This window comes from Lepisosteus platostomus, chromosome 4, assembly GCF_059453375.1.
Source record: "Lepisosteus platostomus isolate fLepPlt1 chromosome 4, fLepPlt1.hap1, whole genome shotgun sequence".
NCBI classification, from domain to species: Eukaryota; Metazoa; Chordata; class Actinopteri; order Semionotiformes; family Lepisosteidae; genus Lepisosteus; species Lepisosteus platostomus.
Window position 1 is genome coordinate 9,456,496 of NC_142614.1, and position 24,622 is coordinate 9,481,117.

General features: G+C 52.4%; 2 protein-coding genes across 4 annotated transcripts; both read right to left on the reverse strand.

Annotated features, from left to right (window-relative positions):
• Window positions 1-260: 260 nt before the first annotated feature.
• LOC148672496 (immunoglobulin kappa light chain-like) lies at window positions 261-13,456 on the reverse strand. 3 transcript variants are annotated; one of them, XM_088628260.1, is made up of 5 exons: window positions 10,536-13,456; window positions 4,531-4,911; window positions 3,679-4,002; window positions 2,605-2,697; window positions 261-1,680 (listed from the first exon to the last, which is right to left on the reverse strand). In XM_088628260.1, exons 1-5 carry the CDS (start codon window positions 10,546-10,548, stop codon window positions 1,502-1,504), a joined length of 990 nt encoding a protein of 329 aa, XP_088484386.1. In that variant the 5' UTR covers window positions 10,549-13,456; the 3' UTR covers window positions 261-1,501. The 3 variants fall into 3 exon arrangements, with proteins under 3 accessions (XP_088484386.1, XP_088484385.1, XP_088484384.1); XM_088628259.1 differs by lacking the exon at window positions 10,536-13,456 and adding an exon at window positions 8,496-10,526 and having other exon boundaries at window positions 261-1,677; XM_088628258.1 differs by lacking the exon at window positions 10,536-13,456 and adding an exon at window positions 8,496-10,526.
• Window positions 13,457-13,589: 133 nt separating this feature from the next.
• On the reverse strand, window positions 13,590-23,454 carry tmem88b (transmembrane protein 88 b). Its single transcript, XM_088627270.1, has 6 exons — window positions 23,343-23,454; window positions 22,505-22,535; window positions 20,565-20,632; window positions 19,652-20,376; window positions 17,140-17,487; window positions 13,590-15,203 (listed from the first exon to the last, which is right to left on the reverse strand). The coding sequence occupies exons 1-6, from the start codon at window positions 23,452-23,454 to the stop codon at window positions 14,928-14,930; spliced, it is 1,560 nt and encodes a 519-aa protein (XP_088483396.1). The 3' UTR covers window positions 13,590-14,927.
• Window positions 23,455-24,622: the final 1,168 nt, after the last annotated feature.

A 24,622-nucleotide genomic window follows, 5' to 3' on the forward strand; every position in this document is an offset into this window, starting at 1 on the left:
ACTGAACACAGGCAGACCTGGCTGTCCAGAGAGGACAGGCTCAGTGACCACAGCCTGGACACAGAAACTGAACACAGGCAGTCCTGGCTGTCCAGAGAGGACAGGCTCAGTGACCACAGCCTGGCCATAGAAACTGGATGACACAGGCAGACCTGGCTGTCCAGAGAGGACAGGCTGTGCTCCCACTGCCAGCGGGGAGAAATGGAGACAGAGGGGCACTTCCTAGAAGACTAGATAGAACAGTCGATGAGCAAAAGGACCACAGGCGTGTCAGACTGTTTTATTCTTTAACACTTTAAATCAGCTCAATACATGCAGCAATATTAGCTCAGCAGAATCTTCATATTCTCTAAATGCTTTTATATATATATACTCAGTATAACAGAGGTGGCCCAGCTCTGGTCAACACGTCTTTCTGTTTTTCATACCAGCTTTCAATCTTCATTGTCTAATTAAATGTACCCAGCTGAATGAATTTGATGGGACAGGACAGTGGCGCAGTGCTTAACGTTGCTCCAGCTGAGGGCCGGGACCCTGGATTGAATTCCAAACCTGGGGTGCCGTCTGTGTGGAGTTTGCATGTTCTCCCCCGTTTTGCGTCGGCTTCCTCTGGGTGATCCAGTTTCCACTCGCAGCTCACAGCCATACTGGTAGGCTAATTGGATTCTGGGAAAACTGGCTCTGGTATGCGTGTGAGTGTTGTCATATCGGTGTCCTGTCTGGGGTGTACCCCGCCTTGCGCCTGTTGCTTGCTGGGATAGGTGCCAGTTCCCCCACAACCCTGAATTGGATGAAACAGTTAGAAAACAGGTGGCTTAGGTGAATTTGAGAGGTGTCAACAGAACTGTGTGTCAGATTAGTTAATTCACTACCATTCTGCACTGACTGGGGTGAGTGAGTGATCGAGCAGCTGGCTCTGGTCATCAATAACAGCTTGACGCACCGATACTGTCTCCCGGGCCTGCTTTTCTCTCCTCCCTGGACTTTATGACTTTCTTGCAGTCGCTTAGTTGTTAAATGGTGCCGAATTAATGGCTGAGCCCCGCAGTCTGACCCCCAGCTTCTCTCCCTGTCCGTGTGTCTCATGGAGAACAAGCTGGGGTATGCAACAAGAAATTCCTAATGCAAGAAATTGTATAGGGCCAATAAAGTGATCTTATCTCATGAGCACGGTGTCCCCGACTGCACTCACTCAACACAGTAAGGGACCAATCCTAGAGGAGTGTGCCTCTTCAGGACCAGGAGCGAATATCACTGGCTAATAATCACCGCTGGTTAACGTGCTCTGAACACGGGGCAATAATTACAGCCCATAGTGTCGGATGATAATGGGGATTTCGGCAGTCTTGGTGCTGGTCGGTGTCGATGGTCGTCATGGGGTTTGGGATCAGTGCTCCGGAGCGCGGAATACTGAGATTGGCCACCTCCTCTTCCCTGCCTTGGCGTTGCGCTTGCGTGGCGTCGTGCAGGTTGGGCCCAGCGGAGGGCGCGGCGCGGGCTCTCAGCTGCGCTCCCGGAGGTTCCCGGGGGCCCCCCCTCGGCCTCGGGCGCTGCTCTTCTCCGGCGGCCTGGCTCTGCTCCTGGCCAGGAGGACGGAACAGACAGCCATCCCGTAGGCGGCGCTGAGGGCGCAGGCCGCGGCGTAGCAGGCGAACGCGATCCGCATGGCGGCCGCCGCTGCTGGAAAAGCACAGACGGACAGGCTTTCCGTTTCCGCAGATCTGGTGTTGTTCCGATGCTGGATCTTTGCCTGACCGTACTGTAGATCAGAGTCTTGAGACTGGAGGAAGGGCTCCTCCCCAATCCCCTTCCATTGTGTGAGCACCTTCCTATGTGTCCCCATACCTGGCCATACGCAGCTCTTGTGTATGCCAAACCTCTGTGTGAGGATGTGTACCTGGGTGTGAGGACGTGTACCTGGGTGTGATGATGAATACTTGTGTGTGAGGATGTGTCCTGGGTGTGAGGACCCCTACCTGTGTGTGAGGATGTGTACCTGCGTGTGAGGACCCGTACCTGTGTGTGAGGATGAATACTTGTGTGTGAGGATGTGTACCTGTGTGTGAGGATGTGTACCTGTGTGTGAGGATGAATACCTGTGTGTGAGGACCCGTATCTGTGTGTGAGGATGAATACTTGTGTGTGAGGATGTGTACCTGTGTGTGAGGATGAATACCTGTGTGTGAGGATGTGTACCTGTGTGTGAGGATGAATACCTGTGTGTGAGGATGAATACGTGTGTGTGAGGACCCGTACCTGTGTGTGAGGATGAATACCTGTGTGTGAGGATGAATACCTGTGTGTGAGGATGAATACCTGTGTGTGAGGACCCGTACCTGTGTGTGAGGACCCGTACCTGTGTGTGAGGATGTGTACCTGTGTGTGAGGACCCGTCCCTGTGTGTGAGGATGAATACCTGTGTGTGAGGACCCGTACCTGTGTGTGAGGATGAATACCTGTGTGTGAGGACCCATACCTGTGTGTGAGGATGAATACCTGTGTGTGAGGACCCGTAGCTGTGTGTGAGGATGAATACCTGGGTGTGAGGGTGAATACCTGTGTGTGAGGACCCGTACCTGTGTGTGCCTGTACTTATGCCCATACCTGTGTAGACAGAGCGGTCAGCACTGCCCGAGCCTCTGGTCCAGTTTCCCTCAGTCCCCAGGTCACCCTGCTGGTCAGCTGTCCTGCTGCACCCTGTGTTGAAATAGCCAGAGCACCAGGCGGTGAGAACATCAGCGAGCGCACACACACACACGCACACGCACACACACACACACACACACAAAGTGTCACCTCAGCCCACTGAAATGAGTGTTACTGATATATATTTATGAAGAAATCCTCTTGCGCTCTGCATCCTGGATCATGGTGGCGCCTCCTAGACCCCCTCCCCTCAGAAGGGGGGAGTGCAGAGAGGCTGAGAGACCCGCCCCCTCCCTTCAGGATCCGCTTGCTGGCCAAGACGCTGCATGAGCTGCAGTCCGGCACGGCGGGCTCTCGGCTTCTCTTGTCACGGCGGGTCGGCGGCCACCAGGGGTGGCTGTTTCTCCCCGAGAGCCGAGAGAAACCATGCTGCCCAACCCAACCCCAACACATCCACCTCAACCTTTACTAGTTACCCCACTGGGGGGAGCACCTCTGTTGTTTGTTGTCCCTGTCTGTCCCTCTGCATGCTGTGCGTCTGTGTGTCTGTACATTTCAGTGTTTCTCTGTGTGTCTGTACATTTCTGTGTTTCTCTGTGTGTCTGTACATTTCTGTTTCTCTGTGGGTATACTTGTGCATATCTCTGTGTGTGCATTTCTGTGTGCATGTATCAGTTTGTCTTTGTGTGCACTTCTGTGTATCTCTTTGTACATGTCCGTGTATCGGTGGATATCTCTATTTCTGTGTATTTTTGTGTCTGGATATTTGTGTGCATCTCTGTCTTTGTGTATATTTCTGTGTGTGAGTGTCTGTGTTCTTTGTGCAAGTGTGTCTATATTTCTGTGTATCTATTTCTCTGTTTGTGGGTGTGTTTATGTGCACAGTTCTCATCTGTTGGAGCCTCTTGCGTTAAAATGAGGTCCAGAGAGGGACTGGGGTTGAGGGGGTCCCGCAGTGGGGGTGCGTCAGTGTGGGTGTTGTTTACTCTGCGCTTCCAGGAGTCCGACACAAGGTCCGATCTGCGGCCTCACCTGGCGGAACCGCGCGCTCGGTCGCCACGCTCTTCTCGGGGGGGTCGGCGGGGTCGGCGCTCAGGTGCTCTGCGCGGCAGGAGACGCGCACCCCGCGCCGCCAGGACTCCGCGCGCACCGTCAGCACTGCCCAGGCCGAGAGCGCGCCGCCCGCGCCCGCCTGCGCGTCCACGGGCTCCCCGTCCAGCCGCCAGCGCAGCCGCAGCTCCGGCGGGCTGAAGCCCCGCGCCCGGCAGAGCACCGTGGCCCGGCCCTGCTCCCTCAGCTCCCGGGCGGACGGCCGGTACACGGACAGCGAGGGGCGGCTCAGGGCCGGCGGGGAGTCTGAAATACAGCGGTTGACAATTATGAGATCGGGGGTGCCGGAGTCAGCGGCCTTGGGAATCTAAAAGCCCCAGAACTCACAGCGACGTCTTTAACAAAATATTATAACGGAACACATCTCCAACAGTACAGGTGTATCCCTGATAAGAGGAAGAGAGCGTTTCGCCTGTGGAGCCTTCCGCAAGTGTGTGTTCAGGTCTCTTCACACACCTGAAGGCTCCACAGCCGAAACGTTGTGTCTCTTTCCTTTTTCTGGCGGCAGAGAATAGACCTTAAAGGAACAAGTAATAGGTTTATTCCATGCTGAAAAAAAGAAGAAAGAGAACACAACGTTTCGGCCGTGGAGCCTTCTTCAGGTGTGATAAACCTATTGTTCCTTTGCAGCCTACGCATGCTGACGCAGCTACCCACCTGAGAATAGACCGTTCCCTAGCAGCCTGCGCACGGTGACGCAGCTCTCCACTTTTTGTCGTCTTGTAACTCCAACCCTTCAAAAGCCTTACAGCCGTGTGCGTCCGGCGAGCTCACCTCTGTAGATGACCTGGGTGCCCGGGCCGAAGATGTACCTGTGGTTGAACCACACGGCGCAGTAGTAGACGCCCTGGTCGGCCGCGGCGAAGTTGCCGATGATGAGCGAGAAGCTGTTCCCGCCCTCGTCCTCCTCGATCAGGAACCGCTGGCCGACGCCCGCGCCGTAGCTCTGCCGCGTGGGGCTCTGCCGGCTCAGCAGGAACTCGAGCGCGCCCCCGCCCGCGCGCCGGTACCAGGAGCGAATCAGCGCGCCCACCTTCTTCCCGCTGCCCTCGAGCCGGCACGCCACCTTCGGGTTCCTGCCGCTCGTGCCGATGACCGACGGGTGCGGTTGCCATAGTTGCAGGTCGGGCTGGTCGTCCGCGCTGCACGAGTGTACTAAACAGAGGCAGCTCGGCGTGTCAGGTATTAGCGACAGTCAAAAGGTATTAACATTAAGACAATCAAAACCTAAGTGTTTCTGTATGGCTCCATATTCAGGTCAGGGAACACTCGCAAAGTGAGTCGAGAGTAAACAACGTTTTTAACAGGAGGAAGATCAAATGCATTAAAGACTTCAAAGTTGTGTTATTCGGTTTTTGACCCCAGGTGGAAAGAGTTTTAAACGTCATTTTATCTGCAGTGCCGCAAACTATGGTTCATAAAACCCCCTGGTAAAACCCGAAGGATTGATTTATTCTAATTCCACTCTGGTGTACCTGCTTTCCGTCAAACGGCCTGACCGATCATCTCCCATCATATTATGATCTCTCCTAACGTCTTCCTATACCAACAAGGACTGCACTCCAACACCACTACACACACATGTAAGCCGAAATTGTACTGTCCCTTCAATTCCTCAGTAAAACTGTACTAGTTGTAATATTTATTAATCGCATTACTATTTTTGCACTGTACCTCGAATTACCTTGCACTGTTTTTGTCCTGTTATATTTTTTTTCCGTTTGCGGATTTTGCACAGTTTTTGATTACACGTTATGTTACTACAAGTTACTGTTATTGTGTTACTGTCTATTGTCTTATCTTCTGTCCTATTTATATCCTGCACCTGAGTGACTCATGAGAAACACTTTTCATTATACTATGCACCTGTGGAAGTATAATGACAATAAAGTCGAATTGAATTAAATGGCCGTTTTACCCGATCCGATCTTCCAACCCGCTCCAGGCCCTCTCCATCGGGCTCAATATTATCTCTCTGTCCAAGGTGGCGGCAGGTACCGATACATCCGTCCCGCTCGTTTAATGTCGGAAAGCAGTGAATGTCGTGACGACCAGCTGCATGAATCCTTCAACCGGGCGATGACCCATTACAAGTGACCTTTCACACGCGTTGCAAACTCGGCAGTACATTTTTTTGTACGCCTGAGGACCCCAGAGGGACGTTAATGGAGCGGAATGAGAGATCTCGAAACAGATCGCCAGATCAAGTTACCGCAATAATAAATGTGTGCTTCTGTTGGTCTTGAGTCGGTCAGATCCAATGTAACTAGCGAACGGTAGACATTGTCCGCAAGACAGGGAGATACTGGAGGTGTTTTACTGGAAGGCAACAGGACATACACTAAGCTAACGTTCTCCAGTCCTATAATTCGTGTATTTATTTGTTTGAAGTGGTAAAATAATGTTGGGGTGGGAGCAGGGAATCAAATCAAAGCGTATTTCTCAAATGCACAGCAACACAGCGTGCAGCAGTAGTAGTTGCCGGCAACGAATTGTCTTTTCTGCGAGCTCACAAGAATCAGGTGACGAAAATCAGGTTCCAAAATAATAATGTAATAGAAACGGAACAAAACTCAATGTGAGTAGAGCTGTTATGTGTCCATGGTGTGTGCAATATATACATGTAGTGCAGTTATGGTGAATATAGTGAGAATTGTGTGTCCATGTAGCCATTACAGGTGATTTGCTGTTGAGCAGTCTTATTGCCTAGAGGTAGAAACTGTTCCGTAGTCTGTTGGACTTGGACCGAATGCTTCGGTACCGTTTACCGGACGGTAGGAGGGAAAACAGTTTGTGACTGACCCTTTCCTAGTCGCCCAAAAACGGATAGGGCTTCTTAAATAATACAAAAGGCTGTGATCACTCTTAGGTTTAACCCCCTCCTCCCCTGTTCGTGCTTCTGTTCCTCGTACTCTAGACGTAGAGAAGCCGGGGCCCTGTCTGTGTGTGTTTTCTCCTCTGCCGCGCTGGTCTCTGGAGCCGAGCGCTGCCGGAGAGACGCTCAAGCGGACAGAGGCGGTCGGTCTGGACTGACGGCGAGACCGGAGGAGCGCATTTTAAACAAGAAGAGAACCGGGATTATTGGCATTATCGATGCCAGTGATCGGTATTTTTCATAGAGCTGATCACTTCAACAAAATATGAATTGGTATTATTATATTACTGATATAAATTAAGAAATGTGTGGTTCGTAAACAACGACAATAAACCGAGCGTTTACAGCAAATTGCTTAATGGCGCAGTTTACCAACATATGGAAAACCCTTCAATTTGCTGTGAAAGCGACGCTCATTTTCCTTAAAGGCGAAAATGAATTGAATTCGCCTGTCGGTCAGTTGAGCTTCATTAATAAACTTTCGGCGGTCAAGTCTAGCTTTTCGAGTGCGAGTGCACAGATATCTCTCTGTTCAGTGAAACCTCAACAAAGGTACCGATGATGTTTTAATTAGCGAGTTTATACAATCAAGTTTTTTATTTAATAAAAAAAAAGTTTTTTAAAAAAAAACTTAACACGACAGTTAAGACTGCCGCAGCATGGATAAATTAGAAATTCCTAACAAAATGTGGATACACTCTCCGGTGTATATCTAAGATATGTGTTTTTCTAAAATTAATTGATTGATTTGTTTTAATGTATTGGTTTATTTTCTAAACAAACGTGTTAATAAACGCGAGGCGAGAAAAGCCACTTTTTTACCTAATGCTACAGTACAAAAAAAGTGCTGGTGAAACAGGCCTGCGTAAAACAAAAAGGAGTTTATTACTAATTCTGCCAATTTGGAAAACCTTGTTACTATTAGTCTGGAATCGAAATTCTTCTTTGATCAGGATTTAAAACAGAGAGAGAGCATTATAGTAAGAAACCTGTCAAATTATTCCTTGACTTCTGTATTACACCTTTATAATTAATCCTATTTAGAGCTCATATTTATTTTTAGGACCTGACTTGATGTTTCCTTTTACAATATGGCGGTTCTTCATCCGCGATCGATAAAGACTCTGCTCTCGGCAGGGCTGATGGCAACTGCCTCTTAACTTTTCACTGATCGCGCCGCTTGTTTGTTAGCTATGGGTTAAATGAATGATGTGTGTATGTACAGTATTGAACACGATTTTGTTTGTATTCTTACTAGACGGCTTTTTCCCCTTCTGAAACGTTATTCGATTTTATTCCCTTAGCATTTATTGTGCCACGTACTATTATAAATAACTATATGATGTAATATAAAACCTTATAACAATAAAATAATAATAATAGCAAAAAAAAAAAGATTTAAAAATCAAATTAGACTCAAGCTGTACTAACCCGCGTTCATTGGGTGGTTCTTCTTGTTTTGATTATCAATACTTCTAACTTAATATTTACTTATTAAGCGTTGTTGGCTAAACAATTTTATAACATTGGATATGATAAAAATATACTAATAAAATTGTATATCAGTATTAGTATATCAGGGAAGAAATATAACTAAACAATTCATTTAACGTCAAGAAAGTTTACTCGATGTCCCCACCTGTAAAATCTTAACAATTTTGACTATCGCAATCAAATGTGATGCTCACACGCTGTTAATACATGAATAATTTTATAATCTACATCAAAATTCGGTAACGAAATTCGGTATCGCGATAATAGAAACTTTTCCGATATTCACTTACTTACTTATTAGTATACTCTAATTATTTATCAGCACATGAAATATTTCCATTATCATTATTAGCTTTTGCATTCTGCCTACCAGAGCAGGCCAGAGCCAGGAGCACGAGCAGGTGACGGGGCGCAGTCATGCTCGCTGCCGCGCGCCGGGGCTGCAGGGAGACGAGTGGCGACAGCGCGCGCGGGCGGCTGCTCTGTTACAGAGGCGCCCCCCGCCGACCCGCTAACGGCCCCAGTGCAGCTGGGGCAGGGGGGTTCACCAAGAGCAATGCGACCCCGCCCTGTGGTTGTGGCAGCGCTGCCTGCTGCAGGTAAGATAAACGACAAGTAACAGGTTTATTCCATGCTGAAAAAAAAGAAGAAAGAAAACACGTTTCGGCCGTGGAGCCTTCTTCGGGTGTGAAGATTGGACTCTTCCTCCAATCGCCTGCGGGGCAATGGACCGGAATCTAATCATATCAGAAACTACACCTCTGTATTATTGATAATTATGCATCTATCGTTGTACTTAATTAGTGTAAAGGTATAAAACAACTTCATTAAAGACAGTTTTTTTTTTAACACGAAAAGGGAAAAGTGTTTTATATGTAACAGTACTGCTGTAGGACAGCACTCAGGACAGCGGGACACTGCTGTAGGACAGCACTCAGGACAGCGGGACACTGCTGTAGGACAGCATTACACTGCTATAGCAGAGCATTAAGGGCATCACGACTGCTAAGACCATTGCAACTCTATGCATCAGAACACTGAGATCCTGATCCTGATGAGATACTGGGATCAATTAACCACTCAATACGAAACGGGCTAGAGGGGCCCAGTGGGCTCCTCTCGTCTCTCAGCTTTCTTATGTTCTTAATGAAGGGGGGGGGGGTTGAGTCATATCGGACAGCTCTAGGGGTGGGGACCCACAGGGGCAGCGCAGGACCACATGCCCTGCTCCGCCTCCCGGTGTAGAAGGATTGTCCCCGTTATTGGGATTTTCTGAGAGAAAGGAAAGGAGTAGCAGCAGGAAGTACACGCGTCTCCTTGGCCCAATCCACTACTCCTCCGCCTCCCGCCCTCCCCCAACAACGGGCCTGGGTTCGACTAGAGGGGAAGTGACTGCATGCTCCGGATTCTCTTTCCGGTCTGTCCTAAACCCTCTTCTTCCCACCAGATCCACACCCACCCCACACAGCCAGGCAACTTTTGGGCGCTGCATGCCCCCCCCACTCTCTGTGTAAAGAAGCTCCACCCAACCTCTCAGTCCTAAAGGCACCGGTTCCACCACCCTGAGGATGTTCACTTCCAGCCCCTGGGGACCCGCCCCGCTAGGGGCCAGGGGCTGAACCGCCACACAGCAGCCGCTGGACAATTAGAGACCAGCCCGGGGACTGAAACAAGCATGAGGTTTCCAAGCAGATCCAGGCAGGAAAGCAAACCGATCGGAGTAAGGAAAATGGCTCCCGTTTATTCTCTAACATTCTCGTTCGAGAGCGATTTAGGCCTGTGCAGGGCCTTTTATTTTAGAAAGACCAGGTGCCTCTGCTTCCTACCCCGGATGCGTGTCTCAGTTGCTGGGTGGGTCTCCCTCATTCTGTAGAGGGAAGGCTGGGTGCAGGAAGTCAAGAACAAAAAGCAGCACTGAAGACCGTTTCTGTTTCTTTTGTATAGAAATTTGTCATGTCAGGTTCGCGGTCTGGGTCATTACTCTCAGTATTCCTGCTCAGTAATCCCTGAGTAACAGGGTGCTGAAATTATTAACTTGTAAGCTCCCCGATTCAGAGTCAACACTTTAGCCTCTCTTCAATTAAATTATTCACACCCCAACCTTACTATATTTTTAAGTTCTCATGGGATGTTACTCAAAACAGGACTGCACCTGGACCTCAAAGGCTGGGGATGCTGTTGGGATGAGTAATCACTACCAAGACACCCATTCCATTAAAGTTAGTTAATGCAAGCTCATGGTTTCTGCACATCTGGAGATTTGCAGCATCAGCTCAGTTATTTGACTGACTAGAGTGGGAGAGAAAGACCAGATGAGCTTGCAGGGAAGAACCACAAGGGGGCGATAAAATCTCACTGAGGAGCAGGACTCCGGTATTTCAGGTACAAGTGTTAATCGAAAAACACTGACCTGGAGTATTCATGGCACGGGTGTGTAGGCACAGGGAAGGGGTACATGCGTGCCCAGCTCGAGCAAAGGAATGGAGGGGGAGCGAGAGGAGACTGGACAACTGTACTCCAAGGCCACCAGCTACACGAGGCTGATTAGTCTCCTGACGGAGGGAGGTGCGATTGAAGATGAAGCAGGAGGGGACAGCTCCGCTCTGGAAGGGAAGGGGCCAGCAGTCCCTGAACCAGCACAGAGAGAGGAAGGACTAGATCCCGAATCGGCACCAGAGGAGTTCAGGAGCTCAGAGGAAGAGTCCAAGAGCAGATGGAGAGTTCAGCTGACCTTTCTTCCCCTGAACTCCCATAATCATCAGCACCCCAGTGGTCAGTGCTGAGTGTACCCCCCCCTTGTCTCGACAGCAGCACTGAGCCCTATGAGCCTGGAGAACACACTGAGGCTCTGCTCCACACCGAACTCTCGATACCCTCCAGGCTGTGCGCATGGACTGACCTCCCCAGTTCCCACCCCAGGTTTCCAACGGGTTCCAGTCTGGTGACGGACTGGCCCATTGCAAAATGTTGGGTTGATTTTGTGATGCATTCTCTGTGGATTTCGAAGTGTGCCTGGGACACAGATCCACTTCCAGCTCGGTTGAACCCTCCTGGCAGGTTCCTCCAGGTTTTGAGTTAAAACGCCCTGGCGCCCTGTAGAGCCCGTGGTGTCGATGACCCTCTCAAGAGTCCCAGGACCAGGGGAAGCAAACCAGCCTCATGATGTCCAGATCAGCACCATACTCCTCGTTCCTTTCTGCTATCTGGCCTCCTTCTTTCTACACCAACCCCCCCCACCGCAGAGGGGTGTGTGTGCGCGCGTGTGCGTGTCCACAGTGCTGTTCCCCTCTCACCTGACCACCGCTGCCAGTCCCAGTGCGAGGGCCCACGCCAGGCGCTCACTGGTGCGCGTCGGCTTCTCTTCCTTCCGGCAGCTTGTCCCAATACCCTGTTGCCATGGCAGCGACATCCGATGGGCGGAGGGGTGGCTCTGTGGCTCAGGATCTGCGCCTGTGGCTGGAAGGTTGCCGGTTCAAATCCCGCGGCCGGCAGAGGAATCCTACTCCGTTGGGCCCCTGAGCAAGGCCCTTAACCCCAACTGCTCCAGGGGCACCGTACAATGGCTGACCCTGCACTCTGACCCCCAGCTTCTCTCCCTGTCTGTCTCTCCATGGAGAAAAGCTGGGGTATGCGAAAAGACGAATTCCTAATGCAAGAAATTGTATAGGGCTAATAAAGAAACATTATTATTATTATTAACATTATGATGGCAGGTTTGGCGAGCTGCTGACCCAGAGGGCCAACCAAGCCCCTGTTTATTCTCCTGGTTGTTCTCTGCCTCCTGAACTTTCCTGCTCCCTGTGGGCAGGGGCAAGACTCGCTCGGACATCCCACACCAACCGGTTTAAACCTCGTCACCGCCGCTTAAAGAGGAACACGGGTTCAACCCCGGTGTCAAAAAGACGCTGAATACCCGCTCTTATTACAAAAGCTTTCTGCCTGAAGGCCGATTTCTAGACCGGAGTGTCTGACTAAAGTCGTTTTCCGCAACATAAACAGACAAACCGTCCTGCTGACGACGGGGCAAAGAGACCCAGGAACACGAACAGGAAAGGGGATGTCCGGGGGTCAGTTTCTTCCTCCAGCCTCGAACAGACCCCGCAGCCAGAAACAAACCACAGCATAGGAACCGCTTCCAGCGCGGAACACTCAACAGACCAAGCATTGCCGCGAAAGAGACCATTCCCTCTAGAAAACGATGCGACGCCAGCTCTCTGCCCTGAACCTTCATTCCGCTTTTCTCGACGAGGAACACCTGTGCGCGAGCCGGAGCACCCCGCGCGAGCCATCTTTCGCGTCCCCAAGCGGAAGCAATTAGAGCCGGCGAGCCCGAGGGCGTCCGCGCCCCCTTGTGGCTCCGAGCGGAACTACTGGCCCTCGTCTCCGTGCTTGATCCCGCCGCTGTGTGATGCGATTGAGGTGGGCCAGAGATCGAAAGAAATCATCCTTTCTTTCAGCAGATCGATCACGGCACACAACACTGCAGTATCTGGGAGCTGGGGGTGTGATTTGTTTTAAATTCAGGTGTGAAAGAGTTTTCTACAGACAGTGTGAAATGCACAGTTAAGCACTGACTGGATTAAACCCTCGCACAGTCAGCAGGTGTCTGTACACCAGTGAAGAACTGAGGACGAGGAAGCCCCCCATGTACATGAGATGACAAAACGCCCTCAGCCAGGTTTTCACCCCTGTTACCCCTGAGCCTCTGCAGCTCCTGTGCTCAGCCTTGGGTGTCCACACTGGAAACAGCAGCTCCAGGTCAGGTCCTGAGACATGAAAACGCTCCATCTTCAAGGACTGATTGCTGTTGCTCCTCGCCTGCGGGAGACTCTGGCAGTGAAATTCAGTTCCAAGATCTTCAGACCTCAGCAGCTTAAACCCGGGCTTGGATTTTTTGCAGGTGATCACATCACTCCTGTCTGGGAGTCGTGAAAATTAAATAAAAAGGAGCGTTTCATGACTGTGCAGGCCTGGGCCTTTCCTTACAGAAAAACAGTGCCATCGTGTGGCCACACACAATATTGCCGGGTTGACTGAGAAAGCTTCCTAGTCATGGTTCTCGTCATCACAGCGTCTGTAGACCTCTGTTGAGCCCTTAAAGTCAGGAGGTCCTGCAGAGGTCAGGTCCTACAGTCTCTCCTGGTCTCTTTAAAGCAGGGCTGTCCAGTCCTGGTCCTGGAGGGGTCAGTGTGTCTGCAGTCTCTCCAGGTCTCTTTAAAGCAGGGCTGTCCAGTCCTGGTCCTGGAGGGGTCAGTGTGTCTGCAGTCTCTCCTGGTCTCTTTAAAGCAGAGCTGTCCAGTCCTGGTCCTGGAGGGGTCAGGACCAGCCCCGAGTGAGAGACACTACAGTGACAGGACATGGCTGTGTCCACTGCTCACTGCACCTGGGTCAGCAGGGAAGACAGACTTTTCTTCTGCTGAGACCTGATTCACACCAGTTTGTCAAGCAAGCAGCACCCCCTCTGTGACTTTATTCACTGGCAATTTATTAAAACAAACTCCCAGCAGACAAGCAAAACAATACACTCAGTAAAGCTAAAAATAACACTTGAAAAAACATGATTACTCATCCTAATTACCCTGATGCCAGAGCAGAGGGTAAATAATTACAAATATAACCTTCTGATGGAAGCAAAAGAAATAAAGAATAAAGGAATAAAAAGTAAAAAAAAGTTTAAAAAACTATGACAGGGAGAGATGAGTCCATTCATGGTTAAACATCACAAAGTGCCCTGTATGGTAACTGGCATGAGGTCCAGTTTGATCTCTGGTCTTTCCAGAAAAGGCTGGACAAGATGCTGGGATCAGTAGATGTCAATGTACTGTGATACAGTCCACTGGTCTCCACTGGAGCTCCTGTATTACTTCATTTATGATGTACAGGAAACCCAGGAAGAATCCTGATGCACAACAGCTAGATCCACTCCAGGTTTTACAATGTTGTCAGGCTGATTCCCCCTCCACAACAATGCGATCTGCTCCAGGTTTTGCCAGCTGCAGCTGCGATAATCAAATCTTTTGTCATCAGAATTTTCCATACATGATCGGCTCCGGAATTCATGGAAGTTTATAGTGACGTTTCGAGTGGCATGCCAGTGGGATTTGGTCGGGAATCGTTTGGCTAGAGCAGTTTTGTCCAGTGCTAACACACAGAGTGGGTATATCCTGTAATTCCGGGATGTCCGAAGTCGGGAAGGGCTCCGGAGTGGGAGACAGGATGCACACGTCACAGCTGTGTCCTCGCTCCATCTTCCCTTTTCCTCCCATTGTCTTCGCAGTCATCCAGACTTCCTGCTGCACACCAGCATGCCGGACTCGGACGAAAGCTTCTGAGGGCAGGATCTCGGGGAAACCTGGGAGCTGAAGTCACATGTCCCCCCTGGCCCTCAGGAAGGCTTGGAAAACAGGATGAGATCCCCTGTATCTCCTGAAAGCGGGGTCTCTGTGGGAATCAGTACTCCTCCCTCTTTATCTAGCTGGCTGTCTCCTCTCTCCCCTGTCCGCCTCTGTCCTCTCCCTTTCCTTTTCCCTGGGCCTCTCTTGTCCTCTCCCTGTCCTTTCTCTTCTCCCTCCCTTCTCTCTCCTCCTCCCCTCTCTCCCTCTCCCCTTCTCTCCTCTCTTTTCTCTCTTCTCTCTCCCTCTCTCCTCTATCCCCCTCTCCCTTCTCTCTCCCCTCTCCTCTCTCCTCCTCCCCCCTCCTCTCTCCTTTCTCCCTCTCTCCTCCTCTCCTCCCCTCTCCTCTCCCCTTCTCCTCTCTCCTCCCCTCCCCTCTCCCCCTCTCTCCTCTCTCCTCTCTCCTCCCCTCACACCCACACCTTGCCCTTGCCCTCCCTCTCGCCCTCCTGCCCACAGCAGCCTCCCAGACCGCGGTGCTGGGCGGCGGGCAGGTTCTTGTAGACGGCGCGGCTGTAGGGGACGAAGCAGAGCCCCAGCTGCAGGTGCCTGGCCAGCCGGCAGTAGGCCGCCAGCGCCAGGACCAGCAGGGGGGTCACCAGCAGGAAGCCCACGACCAGCAGCGCCACACAGCCGGCGTCCGTCAGCAGGTCTGAGCAGTAGGCGTCCGAGTCAGGAGTGCGCACCTGCAGGGGGGAGAGACGGGTTAATACAGGGTATAACACTTGTCTACAGAGTCTGCACTGACCCTGAGAGACAGGTTAATATAGGTCAATACACACTACAGAGTCTGCACAGAGCCTGAGAGAGAGACAGGCCAATACACACTACAGAGTCTGCACAGAGCCTGAGAGAGAGACAGGTTAATACACACTAGAGTCTGCACAGAGCCTGAGAGAGAGACAGGTTAATACACACTACAGAGTCTGCACAGAGCCTGAGAGAGAGACAGGCCAATACACACTACACAGTCTGCACAGAGCCTGAGAGAGAGACAGGCCAATACACACTACACAGTCTGCACAGAGCCTGAGAGAGAGACAGGCCAATACACACTACAGAGTCTGCACAGAGCCTGAAAGAGAGACAGGTCAATACATACTACAGAGTCTGTACAGAGCCTGAGAGAGAGACAGGATAATACAAACTACAGAGTCTGCACCAAGCCTGAGAGAGAGACAGGTTAATACACACTACAGAGCCTGAGAGAGAGAGGCAGGTTAATACACAATACAGAGTCAGCACCGAGCCAGAGAGACAGATACACACTAAAGAAACTGCACAGAGCCAAAGAGACAGATACACACTACAGAGTCTGCACAGAGCCTGAGAGACAGGTTAATACACACTACAGAGTCTGCACAGAGCCAGAGAGACTGGTTAGTACACACTATGGAGTCTGCACAGAGCCAGAGAGACTGGTTAGTACACACTATGGAGTCTGCACAGAGCCTGAGAGACAGGTTAATACACACTACAAAGTCTGCACAGAGCCTGAGAGACAGGTTAATACAAACTACAGCGTCTGCACCGAGCCTGATAGAGACAGATTAATACACACTACAGAGTCTGCACAGAGCCTGATAGAGACAGGTTAATACATACAACAGAGTCTGCACAGAGCCTGAGAGGGAGAAGGTTAATACACACTACAGATTCTACTGTCCACTCAGTACACTGAGGGTGAGGGATAGGAGAGAGGAGGGGAGAGGAGCTGATGGATCAGGGGTCAAAGACAGGCAGGGAGCGTTCTGCTGTGGAATGTGAATGAGAGGTGAGAGAGGAGACAGACCAGACACAGATCAGGAATGTGTCCACACACACAGTGACACACACACACTCGCACCCTTATCAGTACACTGATACCATACACTGAGAGAGGAGAGGAGGAGAGGGAGAGAGAGGGGAGATGAAGGGGGAGAGGAGTGATGTAGGGGAAGAGAGGAGAGATGGAGAGGGAGAGGAAAGATGGAGGGGGAGAGGAGAGATGGAGATGAAGAAGGGGTGAGAAAGAAAAGTAAAAAGACAGGATGAGAGACCAAGAGACACACACACACACACACACACACACAGCTGGAGTGGTCCTGGCTGACCTGCTGGGCCTCATGCTGTCTCTGCTGATAAAGGACACCTGGGATCTCTGGCTCTGGCCCACACAGTGCAGCACAGTGGGGAAGGGCTGCCCCAGTGTCTGACCAGTCAGGAGACGGCAAGGAGGACAGACCTGACAAAGTCCAGGCTCAGTGACCATAGACAGACCTGCCTGTCCAGAGAGGTCAGGCTCATTCACCACAGTGTGGACACAGAAACTGGACACAGACAGACCTGGCTGTCCAGAGAAGACAGACTCAGTGACCACAGACTGGACACAGACAGACCTGGCTGTCCAGAGAGGACAGGCTCAGTGACCACAGACTGGACACAGACAGACCTGGCTGTCCAGAGAGGACAGGCTCAGTGACCACAGACCGGACACAGACAGACCTGGCTGTCCAGAGAGGACAGGCTCAGTGACCACAGCCTGGACATAGACACTGGACACAGACAGACCTGGCTGTCCAGAGAGGACAGGCTCAGTGACCACAGCCTGGACACAGACACAAACAGACCCCTGTGTCGTACCTTGGAGTGACAGAGTGCGCCGAACACCACCATGACAGTGGCGGGGGCCAGGATCGTCCCGAAAATCAACGCCACCAGCCCGGCGTTGATGGCGGCGACGACCAGGTTCTGGGCCGTGACCAGCACCGAGCAGGCCCAGCAGTCCAGTGAGCCGCGCAGCTCCAGGGGTGGGTCGCCCGTCTCCGCCACCGAGTAAGGGGGGGGCACCACGACCGCCGTGCCCGCTGCCGTGCCCCCCGCGGGGCCCCCCGAGGCCGAGGGGGAGGCAGCCGGGGGGCGCTGCCCCTCGGTGCTCTCCAGCTCCAGGGTATCTCCTGTCTCCAGGATGTCGGTCATGGCCTTGGGGTTCTGAGAGGAGGATGGAGGGAAGGGTCAGAGAGGAGGAGGGGGATGAGAGACAGAACGAGAACCTGTGTTGTTCACTCGTTGCTGCCTGCGGATCGGCAGTCGCTTCTGTACACAAAAGGTGGTGGGAGTGTGGAACAAGACGCCCGTGCATGTTGCCGGAGACGATACCCTGACTTCCTTCAAGAACAAGCTGGATGAGATCCTCAGGTCAATTAACTACTAATTACCAAACGAGCTAGATGGGCGAAACGGCCCCCTCTTGTTTGTGGTCTGTCTTGTGTTATCTGCTTTCATGCAGCACAGAACAACACACAACAGGATTCATGTTTTAACCCCTTGGAAGGCTGTGAGAGGTTTGTGAGAAAGGCACAGTCCTCGACATTATCAAAACTCAGACCCAGTGCTGTGGCCTTGAGGCAGGATGGGCTTCTGTTAACAGGGAGACGGTGCACATTGAGGGAGAGCTGGTCTGAATGGGTGATTAGACCTCAGAGGCAGTGAGATTCCTCATGAGGTAATGGCAGGGACGCCTGCATCACTGACAGAGCAGCAGCCGGGTTTGCTGTTGCTTTACTCCTCTCTCTCAGACCACCTGTATGCGAGTGTTAAGGTACAATGAGCACTCAGGACGAGACCTGCGCCAGCTAGACTCCTCTGTGCTGTGAGAAGACCTGCTGCCTGCTCAGTAATGCTCCAGTCCTGCAGGTACCATCTCCCCCCCCCATCGGTCCTGGATTGGCTGGCCAGAACATCAACACCGCCTGGCCTTTGTGTACAAAACCCTGCGCTTCCTGTGCAGATTGAATCACCCCTCAGCACAGTCCACACTGTCTTCTCCAGTCTCCCTTGCTCACTCACCTGCTGGTTCCAGAGGCTTGTAAACCCGCCCAGTCTAGCCCTAATGAGCCCCAGCCTCTGCAGTACTCTCCCTCCCTACTGACGGGAGCCCAGACTCGTGAACTGAACCCCCATTCCCCCAGCTGCCCCTCTAACACTCCTCATCAGCCCAGAGGAGCAGCTAATCCCACTGCCTCTGAGTGCTAATTACCCATTCGGACCTGTTGTTCCTCATTGTGCTGCTTCTCCTGATTAACAGGGGCAAATCCTGGCTCGAGGGCACAGCTCCGGGCTGGGGATTGGAGCCAAGATGCTGGCTTTCTAACACCCAACTTTCAGTTTTTTTTTCACAAGAGTGATGATCTAACTGTGCAAAGCAGCCCTTAAACCTTTACTCGTGTTTGCTTTGAAATGCTTGGAGCAGGTTGCAGAACTGCTCCAAGAGCTCCCAAGCGCAGCGCAGAGTCCCACTGTCCTCCCACAAGAGTCCAGCTGACACTGCAGCAGGGCAGGCTGGAATACTGCCTCTGGGACACGGGTTGTTCCCTGTCCAGCTCAGGGGAAGTAAACACAGCTGAAGTTAACCTCTTCCCTGCTCAATGCTCTGCAGTCAATGCTCTGCAGAAGTCATGCTGTGTACACCTCGCTGTGTCCTAAACAAGTGAATCTGCCAGCTGGGGTGAGGTGAGAGGCATTGCTGGCGGATCAGTGCAGTTTAGCACTCTGTTCGTCACGCTGAAAGCATGAGTAAATAAATCTCAGCCTTAAATCACAACACGCATTACAGCCACCTGCAGACAAGCCAGCAGCACAAAGCCATGCTGTGGGCTGACTGTCTTATTGATTCAGTGGATCAAGTAATAGGTTTATTCCATGCTGAAAAAAAGAAGAAAGAGAACACAACGTTTCGGCCGTGGAGCCTTCTTCAGGTGTGAGAGAGACAGGGCAGTAGGCAAAGGTAAAGTAGCGGAGAACCTTGTGGTTCACGTTGCGAGACTGGAGAGGAACGGGCAGGAGGAGTGAGCCAGTGTGCCCGTCTGCTGGGCGTGGGGGGTGCCCACCGGTCGTGCTTTCGGACACCAGCAGCCTCTCCAGCCCGGGAGCCCCCGCGGTGGAGAGGCAAGGAGGTCCTGACCCCCCTCCCCGGGCCCAGCAGCCAGACACGGTCAGTCTGAGCAGGCAGGAGGAGGCCCGATGCAGGACACCCCAGTACGGTACTGGCGGCTCCACATCAGCAACATCAGAATCCGAGCCCAGAAGAGGGCTGGGGTGCCAGTGTGGCCCCTGCGCCCCTCGCCCACCGCACAGCCAGAGAAGGAGCACTCACCGCGTCTCCGGGCGGCAGGAGCGCGTCCGTCCCGGCACAGCGCTGCAAATCCAGGGTCTCCGCCACCTCCGTCTCGGCTCTGCCCCTCCGCTCCGGACTCCCCGCGGCTTCTCCCCGAGCGCCTGTGCCTGTGCCTGGCTCTGTTCCCTCCGTCTGGCTCGCGGGAGGGTGCGGGACCACCTTGTCCTTCCCAGCGGTCCTGGCTGCCTCCGGTGTCGCGCTCTGGGCAGACGGGGGAGAGGATGGCCGGCTGTGTCTTGGGGAGCTCTGGCTGTGACGCACTGTCCCGAGCAGGGCTGTGGTTACAATGCCCTGCGTGTTAATTATAACAGTGTTGCTCTCTCTCTCTCTCTCTCCCTCCCTCCCTGCCCGTTCCAGCTTCCTAACAGGCACACCTCTCCCTCCCTGTCCCCTCCCCCCCCTCTCCGCTGGAGCTGGGGGGTGGGCACAGGGGGGATCTGAGATAACCTGACTGGAGTGGGAATAAGAGTGGAATCTGCAGAGGGAGCCGGGAAAGGAATGTGGATTTAAAGCGCCAGGGAAAGTTTTCCAGCCTCCCCTGCGCGTGCTTCCTCGGAGGAGTCGGGTCTGCCGGAGGTTCCCAAGGGTCCGCTCCTTCCCGGAGCGATCCGCGCACAGCAGGGGAACTAGGGAAGAGAAGGAGAAGAGTCCGGCTGGAGAAGGAGCTCGGGGGTCGGCCAGTGAACCCCCCCAACACTCACAGCCTCTCAGGGGGTCCCATTACATCAGCCTGCTATCCTGCAGCACAGCACGCTGAGACTGGTCTGCTACTGCCTTACGGAATCATGGAAATAGACTGGGCTGCTCTCTACGCGTTTAGGTCTCCCCTCTAAACCAGTGCTGCCCTGTACTGTTTTGGAAGTGGGCAATAGCAGAAATGAGCAAGTTTTACTTCCGATCTCTGTCCTGCCAGGGCTGGGGGCTGGGGGGTGGCCCTGCAGGCGTCCCAGCACCACATTCCTGCAGGGAAAATCCCCCGGGAAAGGCTTTTAGCTACGTCAAAGACAGCAAATACCCACCCCCCCCAGGTCAGCCAGGTCAGCACATGCTGCTTTCTCTTTGTCTTCCTCTTCCTCCTAAATCTTCCTCCCTGACAAACTCGGCACGCGAGGGGTCAAGCTGAACTCCCAGTCAAGCTGAGCCCCCCTCGCAGGAACAGGCACAGCTTCTGCCGCAAGCCAGGATGGTCCCCGGGAAGCAAAACCGCCGGAATTTCAAAACACACGGCGAAGAACAGGGAAAGACATTGCCGGGAAGGGAACTGTGTTTTATACAGTGAGCCAACCAGGCTGAGTCTGGGGGAGACAAATCTCCGCTCGGATTCACCCATTTCTCCCTGGATTTGCGCTGATGCGGAGCGACACAGGAGTTAATCCTGAAAGAGAGGGGGTCAGCGGGGGAGCGATCACCAGTGAAGATCTGTTCCTGTGCCCAGGGAGGGGGGGAGGAGAGTTTTGGCTCAAGCCCCCTACTCTCCAAAAGTGATAAAAACACAGCAGGATGAGGAGGGAGGCAGGGAGAGTGGAAGGGGGGGGGAGGGGGGTACTTTCTTTATATCAGAGCCGTAAAAACTTTTAAAAAACTCACTGGTGACAGAACAGAGGAGGAGGTAGTGTTCTGCAGAAACATACTCTGTGTACAGAGAAAGACGTCGAGCACAACTAAGCAATATTTCACTAGGAATAACAGCCCCCAGGAATGAAGCGTACTGGAAGGATTATGGAGTGGTTAGTGAGAATTTGGCTTAACCCTCTTGGCTGAGGGCCGGCCTCTCGGCCACAGGATGGGGAGGCAGGACCCCCCTGCAGAGTGAGGAGTGACCAGGGGGCAGCTGCAGAGGTGGAGATGGGGTGGAGGAGAGAAGGGGATCACCTACAGTATTTATAGCGTCTTCGAAGAGGAAGTGACATCAGGAGTGAGTGCTAATTAATGACGGCCTGATTGAACTTGTTTGTTGCCGTCTCTCCCAAACTTTACACTTACAAACTCCATTCAGAATAGAGGACAGGCTCAGTGACCACAGCCTGGACACAGAAACTGGACACAGGCAGACCTGGCTGCCCAGAGAGGACAGGCTCTGTGACCACAGCCTGGACACAGAAACTGGACACAGGCAGACCTGGCTGTCCAGAGAAGACAGGCTGTACTCCCACTGCCAGCAGGGAGAAACAGAGACAGAGGTGCACTTCCTACTGCACTGTGACACATTCTGGGATTAGAGAAACATTCTTCCCTAAATTCAGAAATCTAATCCCAGAGTTCCCACAACTGCCAGAATCACAACAGGTCCCAATCCTACTGGGAGAGGGAGGAGGGAACTCAGTATGTGTCCTCCTGTCACAGCAGAGGGAGAGAGGCAGAGAGGGAGAGGAGAGAAAGGGAGATGGAGAGAGGAGATAGAGAGAGGCACAGAGGGAGAGAGAGGGAGACAGGGAGAGGAGAGGGAGGGAGACAGGCAGAGGAGAGGGAGAGAGGCACACAGGGAGAGGGGGAGAGGAGAGAGAGGCACACAGGGAGGTGGGGGAGGAAAGAGAGGCACACAGGGAGGTGGGGGAGGAAAGAGAGGCACACAGGGAGAGGAGAGAAAGGGAGAGGACATTGAGAGAGGCACACAGGGAGAGGAGAGAGAGGGAGAGAGGGAGACAGGGAGAGGAGAGAGAGGGAGACAGGGAGAGGAAAGAGAGGGAGACAGGCAGAGGAGAGGGAGAGAGCCAGGGGGAGGAGGGAGCCTCTCACCTCCAGAATGGTCAGATTGGCTGCGAGAGGACAGGAAAAGAGGGAAGTGAAAGAGCAAGTAACAAACACAGGAAACAAACGCAGCTGCCAACTCACCCTTGAAAACTTCCATTCTCTCCAGGGATCTCTAGGGAAACAGAGCACACACAATTACACTCGCCTTTCACGGCCGGGGAAAGCACGAAAGGAGAAGGCAGCCGGTTCCACACCCCCACCACCCTTTGTGTAAAGAAGTGCCTCCTGTTCTGAGCCCTACGCGTGCTCCCTGTCAGTTTCCCCCTGTGCCCTCTGGTCCTTGTTGCGGCGTGGAAGGACAGTCCTCAAAGTTGACTTTGTCACTCAGGTACTGAGCCATCTGTAGCAGAAATAGCAGCGAACACCCTCAGAGCAGACCTGCCCTCCTCTAGTGGCTAACACACCGCTTCATTTCAAAGCAGCGTTACCGCCATCCTGCCTGATCCAACCATCACTCTGCTACTGGCCGGACCTGCTCGGCAGCGAGGCAGGAGGCCGCTGTGGAAAACCTTTGTGGTCTGTTCGAGGTTCCATTGCTGAAACTGCTGCTTCCTTCAATGCAGCTGAAGCACATGAACCAGCAGTGTGGGGCCTCTTGTGAGATCACTGTTGACAGCCTGCTTTATCACAGGACAGAGTGTCGAGATAAAGGTCAGGTCTGCTGCTACTTTACAGTTCACAAGAATCATGGGATATACTATGTGCTAGGCCATTCCTACCGCCTTGGATGGGATGGACCATGCCATTTTCCAGCAGTTTGGGAAAGTAAGCATATTGACCACTTTTTTTTTAACCACAAGACATGAACCAGCAAGCAATTACCATACCAGAAGGCAGTCAAGCATCGTGTTTTTTTTTTAAATGCTAACTGGGGACTCCCATTCTGTATCACACAGAATTGGTTTTTTTTTTGTCTGACCTGAGCATCTAGCAAGACTGGGGCCGTCGGGGGCAGCAGCAGCTGAGCCCTCTGCCTCACACTGCGCTGACCGCACGGATCCCGGCTTCCTGTCCTCCGCGGCCCTGGACATCCTGGCTCGCGGAGAGCCGCTGGCAGGCCCTGGCAGCCAGGGCACCGCGGGGGGGGGGGGGGGGGGGTGAGGCGAGAGTGGACACAAGTACACGCGTTGATCAGGGTCCCGGAGGCAGCCCGGTGCTCACAGCAATGCTCCGAAAGCAGCAGAGAGCCCAGGACAGCGAGGGCATTTTCTTCACTTCCAGGGTTCACAAAACCTGAAGGGGGAATTCACGCTACACCTCTGCTTCCCCATATACACATGCCCACTGGCCAAAATATGAGGTACCAACTCCACAAGGCAAACACTGGAGACGTGAACACACCTCTCCCCGTGCCTCTGTCCAGATGTGTGAGATCTTATCCCCAGGCCACCAGGAACGCCGACTTTCAAAACAAGAAAACGCTCTTTCTCCTGTATAGTCCAATTTTAACTCTACTTCATCCAGCCAGTTTAGAAAGACAGGGAAACAGATCAGCAACTTTCTTTTAAACTAGAAGACTTTCTTCAGGTTTTCTTTCCTTTTTGTTTGCTAGATGGTGACCAGCCGGCCTCAGCCTTGTGACCTGTTCTTTATGAAAAGACAGCAGGAGCTCAGGTTTGCGTCACCTTTATCCCAAGTACAGCCCTTCATGGGCCATGGCCTGCTGGGAAATGTAGTTTCTCCACCCTTACAAGCTTCCTGAACTACAGAATTAGTTCTGGGGGGCATGATTGCAGGGGGTGGGGGGTTGAAAACTCTTGACATTGCACAGGCCCATAACAGACATTTTCTACACATATCCTACTACCCTGTCACACAATATATGACAGGCTTACGGAGCTGAAGACAAGATCCCATCGGGATCAATCAGAACAAGCCCCAAGATTTCAAACCTATGTCCAGTCCAATCCCACACATCCCCACCACTGCAGGCACAGGGTGGCGCTGGGCTGTACCTGCCTCCTTACTTGAGTATTACTCTCCCACGTTCTGCCAGAGCTGTTTCTGCCTCACACATGGAACGGGGGTGTGTGAGTACCTAATCGTTTGGCCAGTGGGAACTGATCACCTAAGCCTGGTTCTTGCAGACATCGCCTCACTGAGCCTGGACCCCGACGTGATGGGGTGAAAACAAATTTTTGTGATTTTTTTTTGTGAAAACGTGATTTTTGTGAAAACAAAAGAGCAGAAAAGTTGAAC